The 24,399-nt window shown below is 53.0% G+C and overlaps 1 protein-coding gene across 1 annotated transcript; it reads right to left on the reverse strand.

Moving 5' to 3' along the window:
• Positions 1-11,234: 11,234 nt before the first annotated feature.
• On the reverse strand, positions 11,235-19,900 carry LOC123640511. The gene is made up of 5 exons (XM_045555138.1): positions 19,830-19,900; positions 19,315-19,529; positions 16,325-16,514; positions 15,514-15,697; positions 11,235-11,622 (listed from the first exon to the last, which is right to left on the reverse strand). Exons 1-5 carry the CDS (start codon positions 19,898-19,900, stop codon positions 11,467-11,469), a joined length of 816 nt encoding a protein of 271 aa, XP_045411094.1. The 3' UTR covers positions 11,235-11,466.
• Positions 19,901-24,399: the final 4,499 nt, after the last annotated feature.

Raw genomic sequence — 24,399 nt, forward strand, 5'->3', positions numbered from 1 at the left:
GCTCCTCTGGAGGGATTGATTGTGAAACTGGTTTCTGCTGTAAACAACAGAAAAGCAACACCCATTAGCAACTGAGCCTGTACCAGGAAATCGTGTACTGGTAGAAAAACTGCTTTCATTTTTCTTGGGTCATTAAGTGTGGAACGTCCCATTTCGTTAAGTGCTAAGTTTGACAGTTGACATCTCTGACATTTTGCTTTGATGCTCTTTTTTTTTTGTGTGTGTGTGTGTGAAGGTACATCCTCATTCTTTCAAACGCATATTTTGGCTTGTGATTATCTTTCAGAAATTTTTTTAGAGCAATTTTTGTGAAACCGCAGATAAGTAAAAAATTCGTGTTATTTTTGAATATGAGTTCCATCATGGAACCAGTGCAGCGCAGACAGCTCGAAATATCAGCGAACTGTTTGGGCAGGATGTGGCTAATGAATGCACAGTATGTTGATGGTTTGAGAAGTTCTGTTCTGGTGACTTTAATCTTGAAAATAAGCCATGTGGGTGACCTGACACCAAGGTAGATAATGATGAGCTGAAAGCTGTAGTAGAAGTGAATCTATCTTAACCTACGTGTGAATTAGCAGCAAGGTTTGACGTTACTATTCCAACAGTATTGGGCCATTTGAAACAAAAGGGCAAGGTGAAGAATTCATGGATTCCGCATGAATTAAATGAGCATCAGAAGAGAAATTGTCTCAGAGCTTGACTTTCTTTGTTGTCACGACATAAAGGCAAACCATTTCTACACCGTATTGTTACATGTGGTGAAGAATGGATTCTTTTTGACAGTTGCAAGCGTTCGGTGCAATGGTTGGGTAAAGATGAAGTGCCGAAACAGTCCCAAACCGAATATTCATCCAAAAAAGCTAAGGGTGTGTGTTTGGTGGTCTAGTGCTGGTATTCTGCACTACAGCTTCATAAAACCTGGTCAGTCGGTTACAGAGGATGTCTACTGCAACCAATTGGACGAAATGATGAGGATGCTTGTGATTAAGCAGCAGAGATTGGTCGATAGAGACAGGCCAGTCCTCTTGCAATGCCACACGTTGAAAAAAACAATGCTGCTCAAACCACAGAAGCTGGACTTGGAAACTCTGTCATCCACCATATTCACCAGACCTTGCACCAACTGACTACCGCTTCTTCCAGGCTTGGGACCTCTTCCTGCCAGGAAAAATATTCAATTCTCAACAAGCTGTGGAAAACACTTTTCATGATTTCACTGTCACTGGTTCTCCAGGCTTCTTTGCTGCTGGCGTAAACAAGCTACCGTTAAGATGGCAAACCGCGTCGATAGTTTAGGTGCACACTCTGATTAGTTGTTCTGCTTCTTGTTTGAGATATAACGAACTACACTTTTGATTAGAAATTGGACATTTCATATTTAATGACCTAATACTTTTCTTTTTGCGTCTTTAGATGCACAGTGAGGTGGGAGGGCAGAGTCTAAGTCAGAAGTCCAGAGTGTCCCGTCTCTCTTTCCTGGCTGCGTCGTATGACGGGTGGGGACTGTCCTGCAAGGCCCCTGAAGTCAAGCAGACCACTCGGTGCTGCCTCACAGTGGTCAGACCGTTCCACTGCCCTTGGCCTCGATCCCTCATCTGTGAAATGGGTATTATAACAGCTCTTGTGGCTGAAGCCACAGCAAGTGAGGCAGTGCCTGGCGTGCAGTGGATTAGCGGCAGCTGTGATGATTGTTGTGACACCACCTTCCTCCACAGCATCTTACGTGATCCTTGTAACAACCTGATGAGGTGCATGGCAGTAAAGGGCTAATAGCTTTATCGGTCATTCTGATTTTATTTATTCTGAAATGCAGAATCCTCTGGAAGCGGGAACTTTTTGTGTAATTTATTGATTTAGTGGCAAAACCTGACCTACGTGATCTGACGTGATCTGACGTGATTTTACTTATGGCTTTTGTGTATCCCATTTAATTTGACTATTCATAGATTCACTGCAGAAATAACATGATTGACCAAGGAGGGCTATTTGAGGGGATGTTACAAAATATATAATACCCACACCGTATTGCCTTTCTAGAAATCAAAAAATCGGGAACTCTGACATGGATCTGGCCCCAAGGACTTGAGATACAGGACTGTGATACTCAATCTCCCATTTCGCAGAAGAGGAAGCAGAGGCCCAGAGAAGCTAAGTGGGTAGCCTGGGGTCACACAGCTAAGAAAGGGCAGAGCAGTGCTAGGCTGTCTGTGGGAATGAACTCAGGGTGGTTATAGGCTGAGGTTTGTGTGTCTCTCCCGTAGTTGGGTGCAAACTGGGATCAGGAACTGTCTGGTTTGTTCATATTTATCTGCCCAGAAGTCTCTACTCCCCACCCCTAGCTGAGGCCCCATGGGGCTGTTGCTTTGCAGAAGGTGTGGCCCACCCAGCCAGTCCTGGTTCTGCAGGGGGTGGGGGCCGACTGATGTCCCCTAGGAAGGAGAGCCAGAGGGTGGGGGGCTGCTGAGCTGGGTCTCATAGGGGCCTTTCCAGACCAGGCACTCCAGACTCCGTGACCTGACCCCTGCCTCTCACACTTGGAGAACACTCTGAACAGAGACTGTCCCTGAGGAGGAGGCGGCTGACCGGGCCAGTTGGGCAGCTGGGCCATCCCAGGCCCGCCTGCTGTTTTCCCTGGCAACACACCCAGATTGCTGTTCGGTCCTGGGAGCCTTGGGGACCAGGCTGGTCCCTGGACTAGGGGAATGTTTACCAGTGTGGCTCTTGTGCTCTAAGAGATGCCGAGCGGGAAAACATGCTCGGTAGCCAAATGCAGGAAGCGCTGCTTGGGTTGGGAGTAAACATCTGCCCTATAGCTCAGTTTAGCAAAACCTGACGTGGCTCCATTTCCTAGAACTCACCTCCTCTTCCTCAAGGGCCCCCAGCCCTGCTGAAAAGACACAAACTTGCCTGACACTTCCCCCCATTTCTTGCAATGTAAAACACACTCTTTTGGGATAAACTCAGTCATTTGGGGGTGATGTTTAGGCAAATTTAAGTTCAAATTTTTTATCAGAGGTTTTTCTCTCCCCTTGAAAGTTTGCCTCACCCAGAGATGGAATCTGGGTGCAGTGCTGGCCTTCTGGGGTCCCACTGGCCCTCATAGAGGATCTTGGTCCCCCTCTGGCCAGGCAGGCATCACTGGCTCCTGAACGCCAGGGTTCAAGTCCACGCCGGCGCCTCTCTCTGGCTTGGTGCCACCTCGGCTCTTGAGGAGCTACAGACACCCTGTTTCGGCCACGACCCACACCCACCCTGGGCACAGGCTATCCACTCAGCCAAGGGGTCACTGTGCCCCAGCCCAGTAGCCCGTCTCTCCCCTGCCTTGCTCACGCCTGGGAAGAGGACAGGGGACAGGGAGCAAGGGGATGTCTTAGCCTGCCTCCCTGCCTAAGCACCCCACAGGATTTTCCACTGTCCTGTGGCTGCCCCGGGAGGCAGCGTCCCCTCCTCCCCAAATCCTGTGCACATAGTTTTCTCCTGACCCTCTTGGACCTCTGCCACCAGCTCTGCCATGCAGCTTGACCACAACAGGAGGAGCTGCAGCTGGGACCCTAACTCCGATTTCTTGCCTCAGCCCCCCTCTTGCCTCCTTCCCGCCTGATCCTGGTAGGAGCCTCCCTACATCCCTCTCTGGTGGGGACTCCCATGGTTTAGCCCTAATAGTAAAAGGGGTGTAGGCGGCAGCTTACAGATAGAGGGGAACGTGCATTGGGAGGCGTTGCACAATTATGCCTATTGCACACGTCAAAGGCTTGGAAAATTTCTACTGGTAAAAAACAAACTTATGTTTTAACTCTTATAACCCAAATGAGTATGGTAGGAGTGGTAATTAGTTCAAATAGTCTGATTGCTGGGAATCGGAGCCCTGTCCCTCCCTCCCTCACCCCCACTTCCCTGCCGTGGCTGCAATCACTGTTGCTCAAGAATCATGCGACTAGTGGTCAGACTCCTCAGGGACTGTCCAGAGTTGTGATTTTATTCAGTTACTTTAAACACAAGCAATAGATGGGGATTTGGCTAATTTAAGCTTAAGAATTTGGGGGGGCCGGGTGCGGTGGCTCACATCTGTAATCCTAGCACTCTGGGAGGCCAAAGTGGGAGGATCGCTTGAGCTCAGCAGTTTGAGACCACCCTGAGCCAGAGCAAGCCTCATCTCTACTAAAAATAGAAAAATTAGCCGGGCATGACGGCACATGTCTGTAGTCCCAGCTACTCGGGAGGCTGAGGCAGGAGGATCGCTTGAGCCCAGGAGTTTGAGGCTGCAGTGAGCTAGGCTGATGCCACGGCACTCTACTCAGGGCAACAGAGTGAGACTCTGTCTCAAAAAAAAAAAAATGATAAAGATGATAAATTTTATATTATGTGTATTTTATCACAGTTTGACTCCCCCCTCCATATCCCATAGAACATCCTACTCTTTGTCCCCAGGGGTCCCTGTTGGAGCACAGGCGATCCCCCTCCACCCCCCAGAGGTGCTGCCAAGCCCTGACGGCACATGGAAGACAGCCACGCTGCTGACCCGTTCCTCTGACCCTGGCACAGTTGACAGCATGAACGTCAACATTCCTAAATTCTGCAGGCCCGCTCACAGGTCATGATGATCCCAAACCATGGCTCCTGTGTCCACAGGCCCAGAGGGTCCTGTGACCCGTCAGCAGCTCCCCTGGCAGACACCTGGCACAGGTAGTGACTGTCATGAGGGATGAGGAAAGGGCCTTGAAGAACATTCTGACCCTGAAATTCTTGGATTCCAGGAATGTCGTCCCTTCTCCCTGGCTGCAGCACATAGGGAATGTTTGAGCAAACACTGCCCAGAGAGGGCAATGTGCCAAATGTAGCAAAAGTTCCATCCCTGCCTGCTTTGCTTTGCCTGGAAGCAATTTCAGCACCCTGGGAGCCCAGGCCAGAGAGCGGAGCAGGGCAGCCACCGTTACAAGGGGAGAGAGGAGCGCTGAACTTGACCCCAGGACTGCAGACCCTTGCTGCTCGTCCTACAGCAACTCCTAACCCTCACCTACTTCCACTGCATCTACTTCCCTGGGTTCTCGTAAGGAGCGAATGAGCTACCTTGACAATGGCAAAGGTTGATGCACGTGCCAGGGACTCTTACTGAAGTCTGCGAAAGACACAGGACTTGTCTTTCATGTGAGATTTGAGAGACATCTCCCCTCTTTCTCCTACCCTGCATTAAAAATGCAGATGTTTGTCACCCTGGGTTGGAGTGGTGGGGAACTCCACGTGCAAATGTTCCATGTGGAGCCCTGTACTGGGAATATTTCACACGTTGTTTCATTTCATCCATATGCTCCTTCTATGAGGCGGGAAGAACAAGCCCGATTTATAGCTGCCAGGACTGACACTTGTGGGTCTAACGAGCTGACCCAAGTCACCGTGTTGGACATGACCAGGGTGGGGTTAGAACGCACATCTGTCTGACTACAGTGCTCTTTCCTCTAAAGCATTTCACAGAAGCCCACATCTCTGTTCTGCAGCTGGATGATAAACGAGTTTGCAAACTGTGCTCCCAGCGGTAGCCTGGCCAGGTGTGGGATGGGGGCAGGCAGGTGAAGGGCACAGAAAGTTGAGTTTAATTCACATTTCAGTTAGCAGGTTGCACGTGACCAAACCATCTTGGGCTAGCACAGGCAGAAACGAGGATTTACTGGGAGGTATTGATCTAGCTCAGTTGTTTTTTATGCTGCAAAAGCACAATTCAGTGCCTCATGAAGTCAGCTTCCTGGGTCTCAAGTAGTAACAAAAGGAAATGAAATGGGATAGAGTGAAAATACCAGAGTCTTATCATATGTAATAAGGATATAAGTATTGTTTCATGGAGATTATGTACATACAATCAGAACACACACGTGTTTATGTGTGTGTGTGTATGTTTTGGGTTGTAACAGATAGAATGTTTGAGAACTACTGATCTGCTCACAGAATCAAAGAAAATCTACAGTGTTTCGGGCAGCTCCCGGTCCAGGGACCAGGAGCCCCACCTTAGTTCTCTCCCCCGTCTCTCCACCAGCCTCGTTCTGTTCTATGGCACGTGGGCTTTTCCCATAACAGAGAGAACGAGCCCCAAGCCTATTCCAGTCCATGCCCTTCTAGTTCCTGGATCGTACATGCAAGAGTGTTTCCCCACCAGATCCAGTAAGAAAATGCCCTGGGAAGCTCTCTCTGGGCTAAGCTGTGTCCCATGTCCTGCTGGTCTCTGCGGCTGGGGGCACGTGGTTCTCCAACTCCCCAGCCCGGTTACATTGCCTGTCCCATAGCAAAGGCAGTGTACTGTTTCTGGAGGTTTCCATGAGGTTGGAAGGAGGGAAAAACGGGGTGCAAATACAGGGAGCGCTCTTCTGGACAAGTCACCTGACAGCTGTCCTCTGCGAGGGTCCGGTGTGAAAGAGCTGGCTGCTGCTGATTTGGTCCAGGTGCCCCTGGACAGCGCTTTGTGAAGTGGCACAATCCCCAGCGGCTGGTCCTCCCAGGTGGAGGGTAACTGGGTGCTCTGGGTGCCCAGGCTGAGCAGCTCACCCTGCTCCAATGGAAGAATCCATTTCAGGGTGTCCACTAACCTTTCTAGGCTTGGGCCCAGGATACCCTGGGGCTACTTTCCCACATCCCTCACCGGAGAATTGGTCCCTCCTTGCTAGGTGACACCAGAGCAGGGTCAACATCTTTTTCATCTTTTCTCCTTGGCAGTTAGCACAGTGAATCTTTGTTGGCCCAAAGGGACCTAAATTCCACAGGTCACAGTACCCATGCGTCAAATCTAACTTGAGACGGAGAAAAGTGCACACCAGAATTCTAGAGCACGGGGTGGGCCAGGCCACTAGGCTGGCCTGGCTTCCATGGGCAAGGCAGGCAGGGCAGACCCCTGCCCCAGTCCTTTGAGGAAGCAGATCTGGGGCAGGAGGGCAAGCCTGGAATCTGGTGATGGAGGAGGTGCGGAGATTGGGAGAGGCCAGACAGGCCAGGAAGAACTGGCAGGTGTGGACCTGGGCAGCACCAATACCGCAATGTGGTTTTATGTGGTTGCTGCTGCCCCGTGTGCAGTCAGGATGGTCTCCCCCATGGCCCTGTGGTGCTGCCAGCTCCTTCTGTCTGTGGCCTGGATTCTCCAACACGGCCCTGAAGAAGTGCTGGTCAGAATGAGGCTCAGGGCAGCCACTGGAGACGGCCACTCCTGAGCTGCAGGGATGTCCTGCCCCACTGGGCGTTTAAGGCTCTAGATTCTCGTTCTTTAAGGTTCTAAGAGTCTTAAACCTTAGGTTTGAAAATGCCATGGGAAAGAAAGCAAGTATTTGGCTTGACACAGAACTACCCAAATTCGCATCTCTTCCTGCGCCGTGCAGAGCTCAAGGGTCGCTGTCTAGGGGCCGGGTGAATTTGCAGAGGCCAAGAAGTCTTCTGGGCGCGAGAGAGGCAGGCTTCCCACTCCCCCCCTGTCTACGACAGCGTGGCCCCATGACCAGGTGGATGAGACAGCTGGAGCCCCTGCGACAGCTGACAGCTCGTCTCCCGTCTCCCGAGGCTGCGCTCAGACTGCCCTGGAGGGAAGCGCACGACAGAAGAAGGAACCTAACAACAGAGGCTGTCCTTGGCCACAGGTGTTATAGGCTGATCTTGGGTTGTTTATCAAGGCAAGAAAAGACCTCTTTTGTTTCACATTCCTGACCAGCACTGAATGCAAATGACTACATCAGGCTGGAGATGATTCCCTCCACCTCTTTCTCTTAGAAGTTCTTAAGACCAGAACTGGCCATTCCCTAAGGTATGGACTGGGATTCTGATGTGCACAGAAAAGCAAAGCCCTGGGGCTGAATGCAAGTAGTGTGAAGAAGAGAGAATCTTCCAGCAAGGATGAATTCAGGGCTGGGAGTCATACAAATCTGATCCCAGCAGACACTTGACTTTATTTGTAGCCCAAGCTCACGGTCAATGGCAAGTGACAGTAGCCATCTCCGCCTGTCCTCACTATGGGCTCTGTGATCACAGCTTCATGTATGTTAGGTTAATGCTTTTGATCGCTCTGTGAGGGCAGTTTGCTGATGTCCTGTGTTGCCAACAGGAGAACACGGAGAAGCAAAAGTGTGCCCAAGACCAACCGCCCAGCGAACCGCAGAGCTGGGGCTGGAGCCCAGGCAGGCTGCATTCGGAGGCCAGAATCCAACCACTCTGCTCTGCAGCCTCTAAGAGCTGAGGATTTAGAGTCAGATTCCTCAGTTTAAATCCTATGCGTGTTCTCTGCTTCTCCCCAAAGAGAGCAGGAACTGTCTCCCTAGAAGAAAGCGACCCAGAGGGCGGGGGGACCTTGGTCCTACCCCGTGCCCACTGTGTCCAGGGCTGCTCCTGGCCTCCGCAGAGACATGGACAGGAGGAGGGGCTCTGTGGCCAGGTGTGACTTGGCCTATTCCCCAGAGCCAGGCCTGCACTCCAGCCACGGCCCCAGGCACGGAGCCGACCAGGAAGGGAAACTCCCGCCCGTGACTGCATTCGGCCACTCTGGGCCGGAAAGTCAGGCTTCCCCGAGCCCAGACGGTCTCCAGATGGCTTTTCACTGAACACCTTCCCAGAGCGTTTAGGGCAATGCGGGGCTCGAGTCGGAACTCCGGCCCAGCATCAGAAGAGCAGCCAGTCCCGTGGCTGCCCCAGCACACTGTGGGGTCCCGAGCAAATCCGTTCTGCCCTGAGCCGACGTTTTCCCATCTGTAGTGCATTGAATGGTGACCCTAAAAAGTTATGTCCAAGCCCTAATCCCCCTTACCTGTGAAAATGACCTTATTTGGAAACAGTCTTTGCCGATGTAATTAAGGATCTCAAGATGAGAACATCCTGGACTTAGGATGGGCTATAAATCCAATGACAGTATTTTTAAGAAAGAGACAGAGACAGAAAAGAAGACACACAGATGTAACAGAGCGCAGGGCCTGAAGAAAAACAAAAACAGATTTTCTGTCTTTTTGAAACCTCTCCCACTCTCTTTGGGAACTGCAGCCTGGCCTGCATCCCTGAGGCAGGTTAAGTCCTTTGCTAAAAGAGATAACTCCATCCCAGGCTGGCTCCATCCAGGTCACAGGCTTTGTCTTTGGCAGAGGTGGGAGGATTAGAATAATTAACCACAGTGGCCTAGAACTGAGGGCCTCCCTTTGGCAGCTCTGTATTTCTGCTTATGTTCAGGAAATCTGGATCTTGAGATGAGAAGGTCTACCATTTTCCCAACCTTTGCTGGCAAAGTAATAAAAAATTCTCTTTCCTCCTCCCCCAAACATTTGTCGTTGTTCTTCTGATTCAGCCTCATGGACAAGGGCTGAGTTTTCGGTAACACAGACACACAGAGGGACCGGCCATGGGAAGATGGAGGCAGAGGCTGGAGGGGTGCAGCTGCGAGCCAAGGGTTACCTGCATCACCAGGTGCCGAGAGAGAGAAGCAGGGAACACACACCGTCCAGAGGCCCCGAAGGAACCAAGTCTGCTGACACTGTGACTTCAGACCTACAGCCTCCAGATATGTGATAGAACATGTGTCTCTTGTTCTGAGACACAAAGTTGTGGTCATTTGTTACGGCAGCCTACGAACCTAATATACCTTCTCTGAGAGTATCGATTGGGTCAAGAGGTCACCCTGGGGTTAGAGAGGTAAGTAAGAGACTGAACTTGGCCCCTACCCTGAGAAGCTCACAGGTGAGTTGAGAAGCCAAAACCTGCACCAAACGGCTGCATTTCAAGCTCCAACTTGATGCACCTTCTGTATCTAGAGCCCAGGCTGCCCAGGCTGGTGAGGGCTTCAGACAGAGGGAGCAGCCCGGCTGCCTCAGGGGGGGTGGGAGAGTAGAAAGTCAAACCATAGAGAATGACTGGCCCCCAGGAACCTCGTTGTTGGGGGCAGGGCAGGGCGTGTGGGATGTCAGCCCTGGCAGGGCTAGCTCCAGGGAGCTCAAATCCCCCTAGAGTTAGGGAGCCAGGGTTAAAGTCCCATCTGGGCCAGTACCTTTTGCAGGGGCTGCGCTGGTTCCTGGGCTGCAGGGGTCTCAGCTCAGGGGCACCCGGTGCAGATCTTCCCAGGTGACAGCAGGGCAAAGGGCTTTGCAGGACTCAGAGGAGGTGATGAGGAACCTGGGGGGACCAGCGGCCAGCCACGCCCAGACCAACTGGGCAGACAGATGACTGGGGCAGGGCCGTCAGAGCCTCGCTGTCTTCCCCTGGGCGTAGCAATCCTTGCCTTACGGGGCTGTATGAGATGGAGTGAGCTGATGTGCACAAAGCGGTTGCTGTAGTGACCGGCCAGAGATTTATTGCTCAAGGCCTCGCTTTCCTTAGAGGCAGAAATCCAACTCAGACTACTCTGTGCACAAGTCAGAATACGTCTCCTCACGTGACCCCCGCCGGCCCTTGAGCAAGCGAGGCACGCTTGTACTTGCTTCGGGCCCCCTGTACTTGCTGCTCCCTGTCGAAATGCTTTTCCCCCAGGTATTTCTATCGTTCTCTCTTTTTTTCCCATTCAGATCTTTAACAAGTAAGTTGAAATTAAATTTTAAACTGCATCTTAAAATTAAACTTAAAAATGTACCCCCCACTCCCTGCCCAACACTCTCTATGCCTAGTCTCTGCTTTCTTGGTTTATTTTTCTACATAGCACGTGTCATCATGTAACACGGTACTTTTATTATTTATTTTATCTAGCATCTCTCTTCCCACACTCTCCCCCACTAACCGTGCAAACTCCATTAGGCAGGATTTTTCTTTTCTTTTTCCTTTTTTTCTTTTTAATTGGTGTATTTCCACTCTCTAGGACTCACCTTGCAGGTGGTGGGTGTGACAGTCCGTCAGCTTGACAGACCCAGGAGTGCCCAGATAGTTCATCAAACGTTGTCTCTGGGTGTGCCTGCGAGGGTGTTTCTGGGTGAGATGAGTGCTGGGATCGGCAGACTGAGCAAAGGCAAGTGCCCTCTCCACTGCATGGGCCCTGTCCGTTCCACGGGGGCCTCAACAGAACACAAGGCGGAGGAGGGGAGAGCTGTCTCCCTGCTTGAGCTGGGGCACTGGTCTTCTGCCCTCAGGCTGGACCTTGCGCCACTGTTATCTGACCTTCAGATTCGGACTGAACTATGCCGCTGACTTTCCTGGATCTCCAGCTTGCAAATGGCAGGTCACGGGACGTCTCAGCCCGGAATCAGGTGAATCATTCCTTATAATCAATCAGTCAATCAATCAGTCTTCCCCTCCCGCCCCCGTGGTTCTGTTTCTCTGGAGAACCCTAATAGCAGGCATTCAATCACTATTTGTTGAATGAACAAATGATTTAATTGAAAGGTCCAGGGTACAGTGGCTTTAGGCATAGCCGGATCTAGTGGCTCAGGGAAAAATCATCAGGGCTCTGTCTCGCTGTATCTCTTGGCTGTCCTTGTCTCTGTCTGATTTTGTTCTTCAGGCCCTGGGTCACCTGCAACCCCAAACACATTTTCCTTACTTGTCCCTCCAGGACGCCTGGCAGAAAAGTCCCAAGGAAGATTCTGATTTGTCCAGCCAAATCACATGCCCATCTCTGAGCCAATCACTGTAGTCAAGAGGCAGGATCCGCCACGGGCAGTGAGTTCCCAATAGGAAAGAAAGGGGAAGGTGCTAGAAAGACAGACAAAGACAACAAAGGACAACTGCAGCCTTGGAGAACGGTTAGGATTTGGCCGTGATGTCAGAGCTTTCTACAGCTGGATCCTGCCCACCTGTCAAGCCTCACCACCCGGCACCATATCATGTGGTCCAATCACTCCCTCTTCCCTGGACCCAGTGCAAGTTTTCACACTGCTGTGCCTCTGTGGATTTCCATGAGTGGCTATTAAGACAGGTCATGAGGGATACTCAAGACAGCTACATTCTGATAGAGGGGCGAGTGGAGGGAAAATTCTAGACACAGGGTGCACTCCCCCCAGGCACTCCAGGTAAGCCAAAAGTAGACTGGGACCCTAGGCCCTGGGGAAGGGGTCCTAAGTGTTTTCATCCTCACAAGCAGCTCACTTAACGGTTTACAACGCACTTTTCCACCCGTCATCCGCCCGTCCTGGGTGGTCAGCATGTCCTTTCCTCAGCAGTGATTATAAAGCCCCTCCTAGGTAAGGCGGCGTGAGGACTGAATGAGCCCCTGCATGCAAAGAACTTAAAGCTGCACCAGGGCCCTGGCAGGCCAGCAGGACACGCGCGGGGGGTGGTGCCCTCAGTGTTGGTGATGCTGTTATCATCGGCAAGAACTTGGCCTTGAACCAAGCAATGGCAACACAAGATGAATGTGGCACCTGCCCTCACCGGGCTCACAGTCCATCTGGGAGACAGACCTTATTCACTAATTATAGAACTGGCCAAAATTTTAAGCATTTCAATTCAGATGTCAAAAAAGTGTGTTTTCTTCAAAAACGTGATTTCTTTATTATCTATAACTGAGACCAACAGCCCACATGTACTGAGTGCTTACTGTGTGCCAGGCACGGTTTTAGGTATTAATATTTTACATTAAATTTCACAACATCCTATGAGACAGATACTGTTTATTGCCATTTTGCAGATGAAGACAGTGAGGCACAGAAAGGGTAAGTAACTTTCCCAAAGTCACACAGCAAGTAAGCAGTGAAGCCAGGCTTGCAATGCAGGTAGTCTGGCTCCAGAATCCACCTTGACCACTGTACTACGTCACCTTTTGCTGATAAGCACCCCTCACTGCTGTGTGTGTTGGGGGGCAACTGAGACGAGCCAGTTCATGGCATCTTAGTCTTTCCTGGTAAGTGCTCAGTACCTCAGTTTCCCCCCATGACTACCCCACACCTTCTCCTCTCCAAGATGGTGCCAGGGACATGGGAGGAGAGGGTAAGAGGGTAGGTGGGAAGACAGCCCTTGGATAGGTGGGTGCAGGTCCTGGGGCCGTCCCCAGGTTCCCTGCACACACCTGCTTCCCTGCTTCCTGCTCTGGGATGGCTGATCTGCCCAGGGGCCTGGGGGCCTGCATGCTGTCTGCTGGGGTGTGTCTGTCCCCCTGGCCTTTTGTGGCATTGTGCTGCTCAGGTTCATGGCCCTGGCCCTTTGCCTCTGGTTGCTAAGCTCCTGTGCTCCGAGCTCCTCTGTCTCAATCCCCGGCCCCTGGGGACCGCCAGCCACCTCCATGGCTCCACCCTCTCCCTTCAACGGGGCACCCAGGAATTTCCAGACCCTGCACGATACCCGCAGTCCATGGGGAACCAGCAGGAAAATCTCAGGCTCCTCTATCTGGACACCCCCATCTCCCTTCTCCCCTCCTTCCCTTAACGAGGGAGCCCAAGTTTCAGCTGTGCCACAGCCAGGTAGCCAAAGACGGCCTCCCAGCCTCCCTTGAGGCTGGTGTGACCATGGGACCAAATTCCAGCCCCAATGGGGTATATGAGCAGAGTGTGGGCCCCTTCCCTGGGAAGGAAGGGGGTACCCCGCCCCTCGTCCCTTGGCTCCCCTTTCCTAGCTGGAATGTGGACATGGAGGCCGCAGCTGAGCCACGAGACAGGAGGACCCAGGGCCCCTTAGAAGGCTTGAGCCTGGGACTGTTCCACAACAGGGAAATACATTTACTTATAATTTATCTTACTGTTGTTTTGTCTTTGTTATAGACCCCTAAACTGTGTCATATCCACCTTTTCCACTGTGGTACTTCAGTGTTTGCACACAGTGGGGTGGGAGTGGGGAGGGCGGGGCTGGTAAGGCAACTTAAAATACGTTATTTAAAGCTTTTGAGGCCGGGCACGGTGGCTCACGCCTGTAATCCTAGCCCTCTGGGAGGCCGAGGCGGGTGGATCACTCGAGGTCAGGAGTTCGAGACCAGCCTGAGCGAGACCCCGTCTCTACTAAAAATGGAAAGAAATTATCTGGACAACTAAAAATCTATATAGAAAAAATTAGCCGGGCATGGTGGTGCATGCCTGTAGTCCCAGCTACTCGGGAGGCTGAGGCAGAAGGATCGCTTGAGCCCAGGAGTTTGAGGTTTCTGTGAGCTAGGCTGACGCCACGGCACTCACTCTAACCAGGGCAACAGAGTGAGACTCTGTCTCAAAAAAAAAAAAAAAGCTTTTGAATCATTATCCAGCTTGCAATGACAATTGTGACCAGTGCTGCACAGGTGAATAAGGGGCCAGAGAGCCTCTCATGGGAAGGCCTGGTCCCGTTGGTGAGGAAGGCTGCCCTAAGGAAGAGTTGGCAAGGGCAGGGGGACCACCCCAGGCCACAGTGGTCAGTGGCAGGCTGAGCAGGGAGGTGGGCCAAACTGCCCACTCGGTCCTGCTGCCAAGGTCGGGAGCCTGGGGGTGCTGCCCCAACAGTGCAAAGCGGGGTTCCCAGGGCAGCACAGAGCACCAGCTCCCACCCTGAGCTCCCCGCTCTCCAAAATAGAAAGCCCAAGATCCCCCCAGATGAAACCCACTGCCACATAAATGAACACAACTGTTTGCTCTGTGGGTCTTCCCTGCTGGGTCGTGGTGACCAATTTTAACTGACTCTGCTGATTCATCTCAGATGCACGGGAACCCCCTCCCACCCTACCACAACCACAGCCCCTCCTCCGGGCCTGCTGAAGAGCTGCCAAAATTCTTCAAGTTCAAAGTCATTCCTGATCCGCTCCAAGCCGCATTCCAACCCCATCCATGACCAATCCCCTTCGCACATCTTCTGACCTGGCCAAACTGGTTTTCTTGGGGTTTCCTGAATATTCCATGTGCATTCCTGCTCCCCTAACTTTGCTCTCACCATCTTCCAAGCCCCTATTGTGTGATCAGCTCGCTCCAGTCCCTCCCACCTGTCCCTCTCCCCAGCTGCCAAGCATTTTATCAGTGGTGCTACAACACTCACTTGGAAAAGAATGACCCGAACAGCTTTAACAAACACCACGACCGGCACCTACTATGTGCTATGTGGGATGTTAAGACGTATTATTTACATAAATATTTAATTCCCAACTTCCCTTTCTCATCTTCCCACTAGATTATAAACCACTTTTTTATCTCAGGCCATGACTGTGGCACACATAATGCTATGTGTTCACCATACCCTGTGTTGTTTCCTCCTAGGCACAGAGAGAGGCGTTGTTCTCACACTTCCCTCCAAGCTAGCAGTGCCCGCGGCTGGGATCTGGCTGGTGGAATTTGGGCAGAAACGATGAGCATCACTTTAGTCCCTAAAGCCTCTCACATGACCCGTTACACTGTTTCTCTCTCCAGTTTTTGCCTGCTGGATACAGGGGGATCGGGGTCTTTGAAGTCCTTGGGGAGGGAGCCTGGATCCCTGAATCAGCTGGGAACAGAGCCTTCTCAACTTGCATTGGCTTGCTAGGTAAATGAGAAACAAACCTATTAAATCGCTGTTGAGAACAAGCAAGACGCTGGTATTTGGGGGTTTGTTAGTTACAGCAGCCGGTGTTCTGACAGCAGGCCAATGGAGTCACATTTGCATTTCTGCCTTCACCTGAGCCTAGCACATAGGAGGCCTTTAGCATTTCTCCTCACCTCCTACCTGGCTTCCTCTCCCTTGTCCTAGGAAGTTTTCTTCTCCGCGCCTCCGGGCCCAGGGTCCTTCTTCCCTGGCATCCTCCCAGGTGGTCTCTGCTACCTGCCACGGAGAGCTCCTGCGGCTCTGATCCTGCGCCTGATGGGGTAAACCGAGGCTTCTCCAAATTGCCAGATGTTCTGTGGTGGAACTGTGGGGAGGAAGGGGGAACAAATCCTCTCTCAGCAGAATAAGGTCAGGGCATCAATTCTCAAGAAATAAGTTCAAGTCACGCGAACGGGAAGAATAGGAGTATCTTCCAGGGACCAAGTGGGTTTTTAAGAAAGAAACAACTCTGTGCAGGAGCAAGCTGCGTTTGGTTTTAGAGAGAACCAGAGAAAACCCAACTTCAGCCCTGGGTGGTGGATGTTTCATTTCTCCTCTGGCTTCCCCTGCCCACTCCCTGGGGCCTCCCCGGGCCGGGGTTTGCTCGCTCTAAAGGGAAGCGGGAGGCGTTGGGAGAGCAGGGGCGGTGCGCGGGGAGGGGCAGGGTGCGTGGCTGTAGGATGCTGGGGAGAGGCAGGAAGGAGCGACCAGGAGCAGACTGCGCAGGCGCAGACGGGCCCCTGCCCTCCCCCGGCTCCCCCAAGGAGTGGGGTCTGCTTTCCGGTGTCCTGCCACCCAGAGCGACCAGGCCCGCGCCCTGCCCATGCCCCCGCGGGCAGCCTTTAGGGCAGACGGAGCAGCGTCCCGGATGCTGCCGCCCACCGGCCAGCAAGGAGCTGGAGACACGTGGCGACCCCTCCGCGACACCCCGTGGCTGGAGGACAGTGCGCACCGCGCAGGGCTCAGAAGAGCAGCCCTGGGGACAAACGTGTGGCCCTGCAACTGCCAGACGGATGCTCCTCGGACGCTTCCGAGGCTAGAGGCTACGTGTCCCAGAGGCAACCGGTCCGCAGCCCGAGGCAATGGCGCCCCCGCCCGCCCGCTCACCCCGCCGGAAACCGCACCCGGCGGAGGACGCGGCGCTCGGGGCAAACACGCCCCCAGCCTGCCAGCTCAGCCTGCAGGGGCCCGGGACGTCCGACTCCTCTTCCTCCCTCTGCCCGCCCCTCCCTCAGCTCTGAACCCCCCTTGGACGTGGGCCCCCAGCGGGCTCTTAAATGTCTGCCTTCCCCACGCCAATCTGTGGTTTACAAAAAATATATATATATATCAGGACAAGGGTTGTCCCTGGGAGGCGGGTGTGGCCAGGATTGACTGGGAGGCGGGAAGGGGTGTGCGGGAACCTTTGGGGGTGATGACAGCGTTCTATAGCTTCATACAGTTTGAGTGACACAGGCGTGTGCATTCGTCCCAACTCAGCAAATGTACGCCTAAGACGTGTGCATTTCATGGGATGTACAGTTTACATCAAAAGAAAAAAAAATCAAATATGGACCTCTCCTTCCCGACATGACATGCGCTGTGAAGTATTTACAGGGAAGTGGGAGGAGGAGGGATGTCTGCAATTTGAACTGCCACAAATGTAAGGATGGATGGATGCCTAGAGGGATGGACAGATACATGACAAAACTAGTTTAGTAAAATGCCAGTGGTGGAATTTAGGTGGTGGGTGTGTGGTGTTCACTGTGACATTCTTTCCACTTTGCTGCATGTGTGAAAATTTTCATAATAAAATGTTGCCTCCACACTTGGCCTCTCCACGATGGTGGTCACATCTGCAACTAGTGTGGTGTTTCTAGGACAGCACATTGGACCATGGCCCTTCCCTGTTAGGAACCCTCCTGTGGCTCTCCCTGGGGAAACACCGAGTTCCTGTGGCTCCCACGGCCGTCTGTGCTCGGCCTCTGTTTATTTCTCTGGCTACGTCTTCTCACTCTCCCCTTCACTTTGTCCACTACAGAAACACCAAAATATTCATATTTGTACTTCCCACACATACCGTGCTATTTTATGCTTCCTATGGGTAGATATTGGTAATAGAACCCCCAATTTTCATCCAGGGATATGGCCACACGAACATAAAGACTACATGTCCCAGCCTCCTTCACAGGGAGGTGAGGCCATTTGATGTGCAAGATGAGGTATTAATTGCAACTTCCAGAAAGTGTTCTTTAAGATAGAGGATATAACATTCACCCCTTTCTCCTTCCTGTTGCTGGGAATGAGGACCCGATGGTTGGAGCTCAAGCAGCCATCTAGGATCAGGAGGTGGAGGCCGTGTGTCATCTGGTAGACTGAGGCTGGGTCCCTGACACGGTAGTGTGCTGTATCAGCTCTGAATCACCTGCCTCTGGACTTCCATATGAAAGTGAAATTAATACTCTCTTGTTGAAGCTGTGTTATTTTGAGTTTCTTGTCGACCCACAACTAAACCCAGCCCTAACACATCAACTTCCATGTCCTTGAATGTTTTGGTCCTGGGGCTTGGAATATCCTTTCCTTACTTTGCTCCTAACAAACTCCTATTGATTCTTCAAATCCCTGCTCAAGTATCACCTCCTCTATTATATGTTCATTCGTTCAACTATTCATTGCCCCCTTTGTGATTTCTTTGTACCTTATATAACACTGAGCAATTATTTAGCACTTACAGTGTACCAGGCACCACTCTGAGTGCTGTATGTGTGCTCCCTCTTAATCCTCACAATGACATTTGAGATGGGTAATTCTTTACAAAATTCCCATTTTACAGATAGAAAAGCATTGTCCTTGGAAAGTTATGACACTTTCTCTGGATTGCAAAAGTAGTGCATGGCAGGGCCAAGCATCAAGTCCGGGCGTCTCATTCCAAAGCCTTTAATCCTATGCTGAAGTGCCTCTGTTTCTGCCCTTATCCTGAGTGTTGACATCATCTGTTCACACATCCTTCCCTCCCGAAGCTCAGAGACCCCAGTCTCCCCAGGGCGCAGCACAGAGCCTGGCACATACCAGGTGAGCATGAGTGTTTGTGGAAATGAACTGGCACTTCTAAGCCCCCAAGTCCTTGTCTGGCACGTGAGGTCCTTCCCAGTCGGCCTCACCTTTCCCAGTCCCCCTTGCCCCATGCACCACCCCAGGGCTTTTGCACACGCACTGTTTGGTACCTCTGCTTAGGACGCCCTGCGGAACTCGCCCTCTCACTTTCCAGCCCAATTGTCCCGTCAAGAGCCCTTCTCCATGGGGGCCGAGGTGCTGCCTGCTCACCCTCCCATAGCTCTTTGCTCAAATCTCTGCTGCTTTCTGAATCCCACTGGAGTGTCTCCTCCATTGGACTTTGAGTTGTCTGAGAGCAAGGAGTTATTCATCCTTTAATAATCTGGCAAGCAGCCCTAGTCTTCTAAGCAAGGCTCCTGGAATATAGAGACAGAAAAAGACCCCATCCTGGCTGGCGGGGCGTCCGGATGGATGAACAAAGCGAAGACGGAAGGGGCCAGCCAGGTGGAGGCGTTTCTCCTTGTGGCCACTAGATGGCAGCAGGGCCCCCAGTTGTCCGCCGCTGGGGCAAGGTCACCGGTTGCCTTTGCCGTCACCTCCGAGAAGCCCAGAGCCTAGACCGACTCAACACAACAAAATAAACATTTAAAGAGCTTATTGGCCTGGTCCTTTGCTACATGCTGTCAAGAAGGAGAGAGGGAGAGGGGGAAGGACCCCAAATTAGACCAGTTCTTAGCCATGGAGCTTGCACTCTGGAGCCACACTACCTGGGTTTCAATCTTGGGCTTGGCATTTCCCAGCTGTGTGTCTTTGGCCAAGATACTTAACCTCTCTGTGCGTCAGTTTCCTGCAAAGTGGGGCTTGTAAAAGTGTCTACTGAAAAAAAGGGGGCACTGGGAGGAGTGATACCCTTGGCGTGCAATAAGTGCAGCATGAGTTTGTGGCTTATATATTCCTTCCCCAGGGCACGCACAGGGGAGAAAAGGGGAGAAGCCAGTCCAGATGGGTTGGTTGCACTCCCGAGCAGGAGCAGGTGAGAAGCCTGCACCGTGCTGGAGCTCAGAGGGGGAAGACGGTTCCCCTGCTGGTAAGTGGGGGCGTGAGGGGCTTCCCGCAAGATGGGCCTTAAAGGATGGGAGGGCAGGGTGAGTGGAGTGGTGGAGGTGGGGCTGGGCTCGGTCCAGGTGACAGGGAGACAGTGGGGCTGGAGGAGCCACTCTGAGCATCCACGGCTGGGGGACAGGGGAGGCAGGCTGGTGTCCCAGGCCACACCTGTTGACTCTGGGATTAGAATGCTGTGTCCCTGCCAGCCTTCCTCCAGTAAACCCCTCTGGGCTTGCGGGGAGAGGAGGAGCCTTGCCATGTAAACTGTATTTTTAGTTCCCTGTGTCTCTCCCCAGCTGCTATAAGACACCTCTCCCCACCCCCAGCCCGGCCGCTTGGCTGGAGGCTCTGCAAGGACAGCTGGGGAGAAGGGAGCCGTGGTCAGTATCATGGTCACTTAGGGGCTGGAGAAGAGCTGTCGTGGGGGGTGGGCTCCAGGGGCAGTCTGGAGCAAGCTCGGGGGTCCTGCTGCCCCGGCCTGGGCCTCGGGCAGGTCCTGCAAACCCCAGGCCCCAGCCCTGCTGTGAGTCCTGGCCTGGCGCTGGCCCAGGAGGGTGGACCCTGCCAGGAAGGCGCGGCTGAGCCGGGGGTGGGGGCCTGGGGACAGGAGGGAGGCACCACCGGGCTGGTGTCCAAAGGCTGATTCCCAGGAGGAGGAGGGGGGCAGTCAAGCCTGAGAGGACCCCTGGCTTGGAGGACCCAAAGCGCTCTCTTTCTTTCCGTCTTTGATCCTCCTTGGTGAAGTCTTTAAGTATAATCTCCCAGACTCATCTGGGGGAGTTGTTGGCTGCCCATGGGGGAGCATATTCCCAGATCACCGAGGCTGGACTTTCTGCTCTCAAGGACAGCGGGGCTCAGTGCACAGCCGCCTGGAGGCTCAGACCTGTGTGGGTGGGTGCTGGAAGCCCCTTGCGAGACAGTTCTCTGTGTGCACGTGTGACCAGAGGTGGGAGTCACCAGAGACTGGAGATCGCAGAACTCATCCTTCTACACTAGACGGGGGCTCCTGCCTTGCCTTGCCCGGGGAGGGGCTCGATGAGAGTCCCAGGATGTGTAGCCTGGACAGGAAAAATCTTAGGTGAGCCTGCTGCTTCTCTCGTGAGAGAGGCTCGGCTGGTCATCTGCACCCCCACGGAGCCAGCAGAGGCAGAACAAGGCTCTGAGTGTGCCAAGAAGGCATCTTTTGGTTCAATATAAAGAAGAGTTGTTAAAGCCTTAGGTAGTGAGCTGACTACTCCTAGGAGTATTCAAGCAGATGCCAGATGACGATCTGTACGGACAATTTAGTGGGAAATTGGACAATATATCATTGAAGGCCTCTTTTAGCTTCAAGCCCTGTAATTCTAGACTTCTCTGTCTCCAGCTTTCCATGATTCTGGAATCTAGAACCCACGTTTCTAGCATGGTGAAAGTTGAAGACCTTGGCACTGGAGAATTTTAAGTCTGGGTCTCAAGACTCCAGAATTTGAAGACTTGAGGGTGATTGTACAAGTCTCAGATTTTTGGATTCAAGGGATTCTGTGATGAGAAATGGAGAAAGAGGGGGGCAGAGGGCTGACGTGGTGGAGTCCACTTTTGCCCCTTTGGGTATCAAACTAACCTGCCCGTGTGTGTGCGTGTGTGTTGAGTGTGCAAGGCTGCAGAAAGTTTTGCATGCAAAGGCAGCCTGGCTTTCCTATCACGTGTGTGCAGCTTCCCTGCCCCGGCCACAGTGAGGGCTGTCACAGGGATAATAATAGCCCCCAAACAGAGCTGGCGACTGCAGGTAGCCATAGCAACCGTTAGGTAACGCTGCTCTGTTGTAGAGATGCGTAAGTACAAACAGATGTTGGTGCCTTCCCATTAGCTTAAATGGTAAAACTTAAAAGCTTCATCAACTTCAAAGCTACAGGTTTCCATGAGCACGCCAGCTAATGGAAGCGCCTGGCAAGCGGGTGACAGCCTCATATTAAACACTTTAGTGTCGGTAACGAGTTGATGAGATTTTAAATACTCAGGCTGTCCCCAGACAACTCAGGAGGCTGGAGATGGGGGAAGAGCTGGGGATTCAGGTAGTACTCAGCCCTGCCCTTCCCCCACCCTCGGGGATGTTCTGAGACCCTCACGTGGGCACAGGCAGGAGGGCATTTGAAAGCTGCACTGGGGCTGGGCACAGTGGCTCACACCTGTAATCCTAGCACTTTGGGAGGCCAAGGTGGGAGGATCGCTTGAGGCCAGGAGCTTGAGACCAGCCTGGGCAACATAGCAAGACCCCATCTCTAAAAAAAATTTTAAAAATCCCAGGCGTGGTGTTGTGCACCTGTAGGCCCAGCTATTCAGGAGGCTGAGGCGGGAGGATCGTTTGAGCCCAGGAGTTTGAGGTTACAGTGAGCTATGATTATGCCACTGTACTCCAGCCTGGGGGACAGCTCGAAACCCCATGTTTAAGAAAAAAAAGAAGAAAAAAGCTGCACGAGCACCATGTACTGACCGCCAGCGCTGAGGACTTAATCCGAACCTGGTGCTGCTGATTGTGACAGTGTGTTAAGGACGTGCTCCGGCGGCCTTACCCAGCACACAGGGCAGGCGGCCCGGAGCCAGGCCTGGCACAGCTCACCGCTGCCTCCTTCTTCCTGCCCTCACCTCCCCCACCCCACACTCACCTTCCAGCAAGTGACCCGCAGTAGCGGCTGAAGCTGCTGAGGCCTGAACCCTGGGCAGACCCTCTCAGAGCTGCTTTTCCTCCCGGCGCTGGGCCTGCACAGCCCGGGCCCTCGGTACTGGGGTGCTGAATGAATGAAGGAACAAAGTAACAAATGCATGAATGAATGAAATCCCCATGGCATTCTTAGCTACTGCATCTTGCTACTGCATCTTCCACTGACAAGGCTGCGCACAGCCTCCTGGGTTAACTTCTGGAGTGGTCGTCAGGGAAGGGGCGCCAGGTGTGCTGCCTGCGTGCCTGCAACCCTGGCGGTCGTTGGGAGTCGTCTGACCCTATAAATAGGACTCGCTGAAAGGAGGCACGAGGGGTCATCCAGGGACCCTCACGCTCTGGGTTACTCTGCAGGGACTCGATGGAGGGCGTTCTGGACCCAAGGTTGCACCAGGGAGCTCCAAGTTTGGGGATTCTTTGAATTGGAGCCTTTTTCTGGCTACATGTCCTGTTGGCTGGCCAGTGCTTGCCGAACATCCCCGCTCACATTCTGCAGAGGGAGCTGATGTGGTCCCAGAACATGACTGCCTGCACCTGGGCAGGGCAGTTACCTTCACAAGAGCTGTGTGGGTGGGGCAGTCATTACTGACGTACCCAGTACAGACCCAGGACAGCCCAAACACTTGCTGTGCTTCCTGAACCTCGTCTTCCCCAGCTGCAAAGTGGGTGACGCTTGCTAACTCCCGGGGGTGTTGTGAAGGTTAGATGGAATCTTGCCAGGCAAGTACTCTGTAAACTGCAAAGCCCTGTGCAGATGGAAGGAAGGGCCTGCACGTACCTCGATCTTAGCACTAAAAAAACTGTACTGTATTTTTAATTCCTCTTACTTATCACCCCAAGGAGACTGTGAGTTTCTTGAACACAGGGATGTGTGTTGTTTGATTTTGTTGTCCTCAGCATGTAGCGGTGTCTGACACACAGTAGGTACTCTATGACTGTGGGACGGTGGATGGATGAACAGGTGGACAGAGGGAAGGATAGGTGGATGATGGATGGGCAGAGAGAGAGATGAATGAATGGATGGATGGATGGATGGGTGGAGGGATGAGTGGAAGGATGGATGACAGGTGAATGATGGATGGATAGGTGAGTCAATGGATGGATGAGTGGATGGATGGATGGATGAGAGATGAATGATTCATGGACAGACCAGTGAGTCGATGGATGAGTGGATGGATGGAGGGGGGATGGATGGATGGATGGATGGACAGGGGAGGGAGGGATGTATGATGTAAATAATGCCAATCATCCTCCACTGGCCTCCCTTGCAAGGCAGTCCATCTTTTTACTCATCAAACATGTATTCAGTTCAAACTCAGTGCAGGGCACTGTGTGAGGCCCAAGAGATACCCACATAAATGAAACAGAACCCCTGCCCTCATGAAGAACAAAATAAGGTTTTCAGGAGCATGGACGTGCAGGCCTGACTCCCTGGGTTCAAATCCCAGCTCTGCCATCGACTGGCTGTGTGCCCGAGGCAAGTTTCCCTCACTTCCTCCCAGTCAAGTGGGGGACAGTGCCAGTATCCTTCACACAGGGGCCTTGGGGGCACTAAACAAGTTACCAAATGTAGAGAGCCTGGGACAGGGCCTGGCGCCCGGCAAAGCCTCTGTGAGCACTGGCTGCTATTAGTATTATACTAACGGAGCGGCTGCCGTGGAAACCAGGAAATAGGGTGCAGTGAGGTAGGCAATGCGACAGGAACCCACTCAAATAAACAGGACGAGGGAGCAACGAATTGTGCCTTGAAGGAGCGCGTCAAGCAAAACATTCCAGAGGGAAATATGTGAGCAGGGTCCCGGGGCCCGAGCTCTCTGAGAGGGGATGGACTGGCCCGGGCTCACCCAGCCACATGCACGGAGCCACCCAGGCTCCTTGCCCGCTGCTGGCCGGGCGAGGGGCGTCCGGCACGACGGGCGGAAGGTGGGCGAGGAGGCCGCTGAGGGCCAGGGCTGCCCAGGCCAGCCGGGGTGCCTGGTGCCCAGCTTAGAAACATGACTGGTCCCTGGGGGCGGCTGACCGCAGGGAGCGTTGGGTTTCAGGCTGCTGGCGCTGGCCTTGGTGATGCCCTTTCTGCCGGCTTAGGAGCGTCCAGACAGCGCCCAGCCTCCTCCCCGCCCTTTCCACAGACACAACCCCCGCCCCCGGCCCTGTGGCCTGAGCTGTCCTACCTCCCCACAATGGCACCTGCCCCA

Source organism: Lemur catta, chromosome 6, assembly GCF_020740605.2.
Source record: "Lemur catta isolate mLemCat1 chromosome 6, mLemCat1.pri, whole genome shotgun sequence".
Taxonomy (NCBI): domain Eukaryota; kingdom Metazoa; phylum Chordata; class Mammalia; order Primates; family Lemuridae; genus Lemur; species Lemur catta.

Coding starts and splice junctions, on each gene's coding strand:
- LOC123640511 (XM_045555138.1), bottom strand. CDS start 19,900: ATGATACTGACCACGGCTCCCTTCTCCCCAGCTGTCCTTGCAGAGCCT. Junction 19,530..19,829: donor GCCAAGCGGCCGGGCTGGGG/GTGGGGAGAGGT, acceptor CCATCCTTTAAG/GCCCATCTTGCGGGAAGCCC. Junction 11,623..15,513: donor GACAAGGGAGAGGAAGCCAG/GTAGGAGGTGAG, acceptor CTGTCTTTCTAG/CACCTTCCCCTTTCTTTCCT.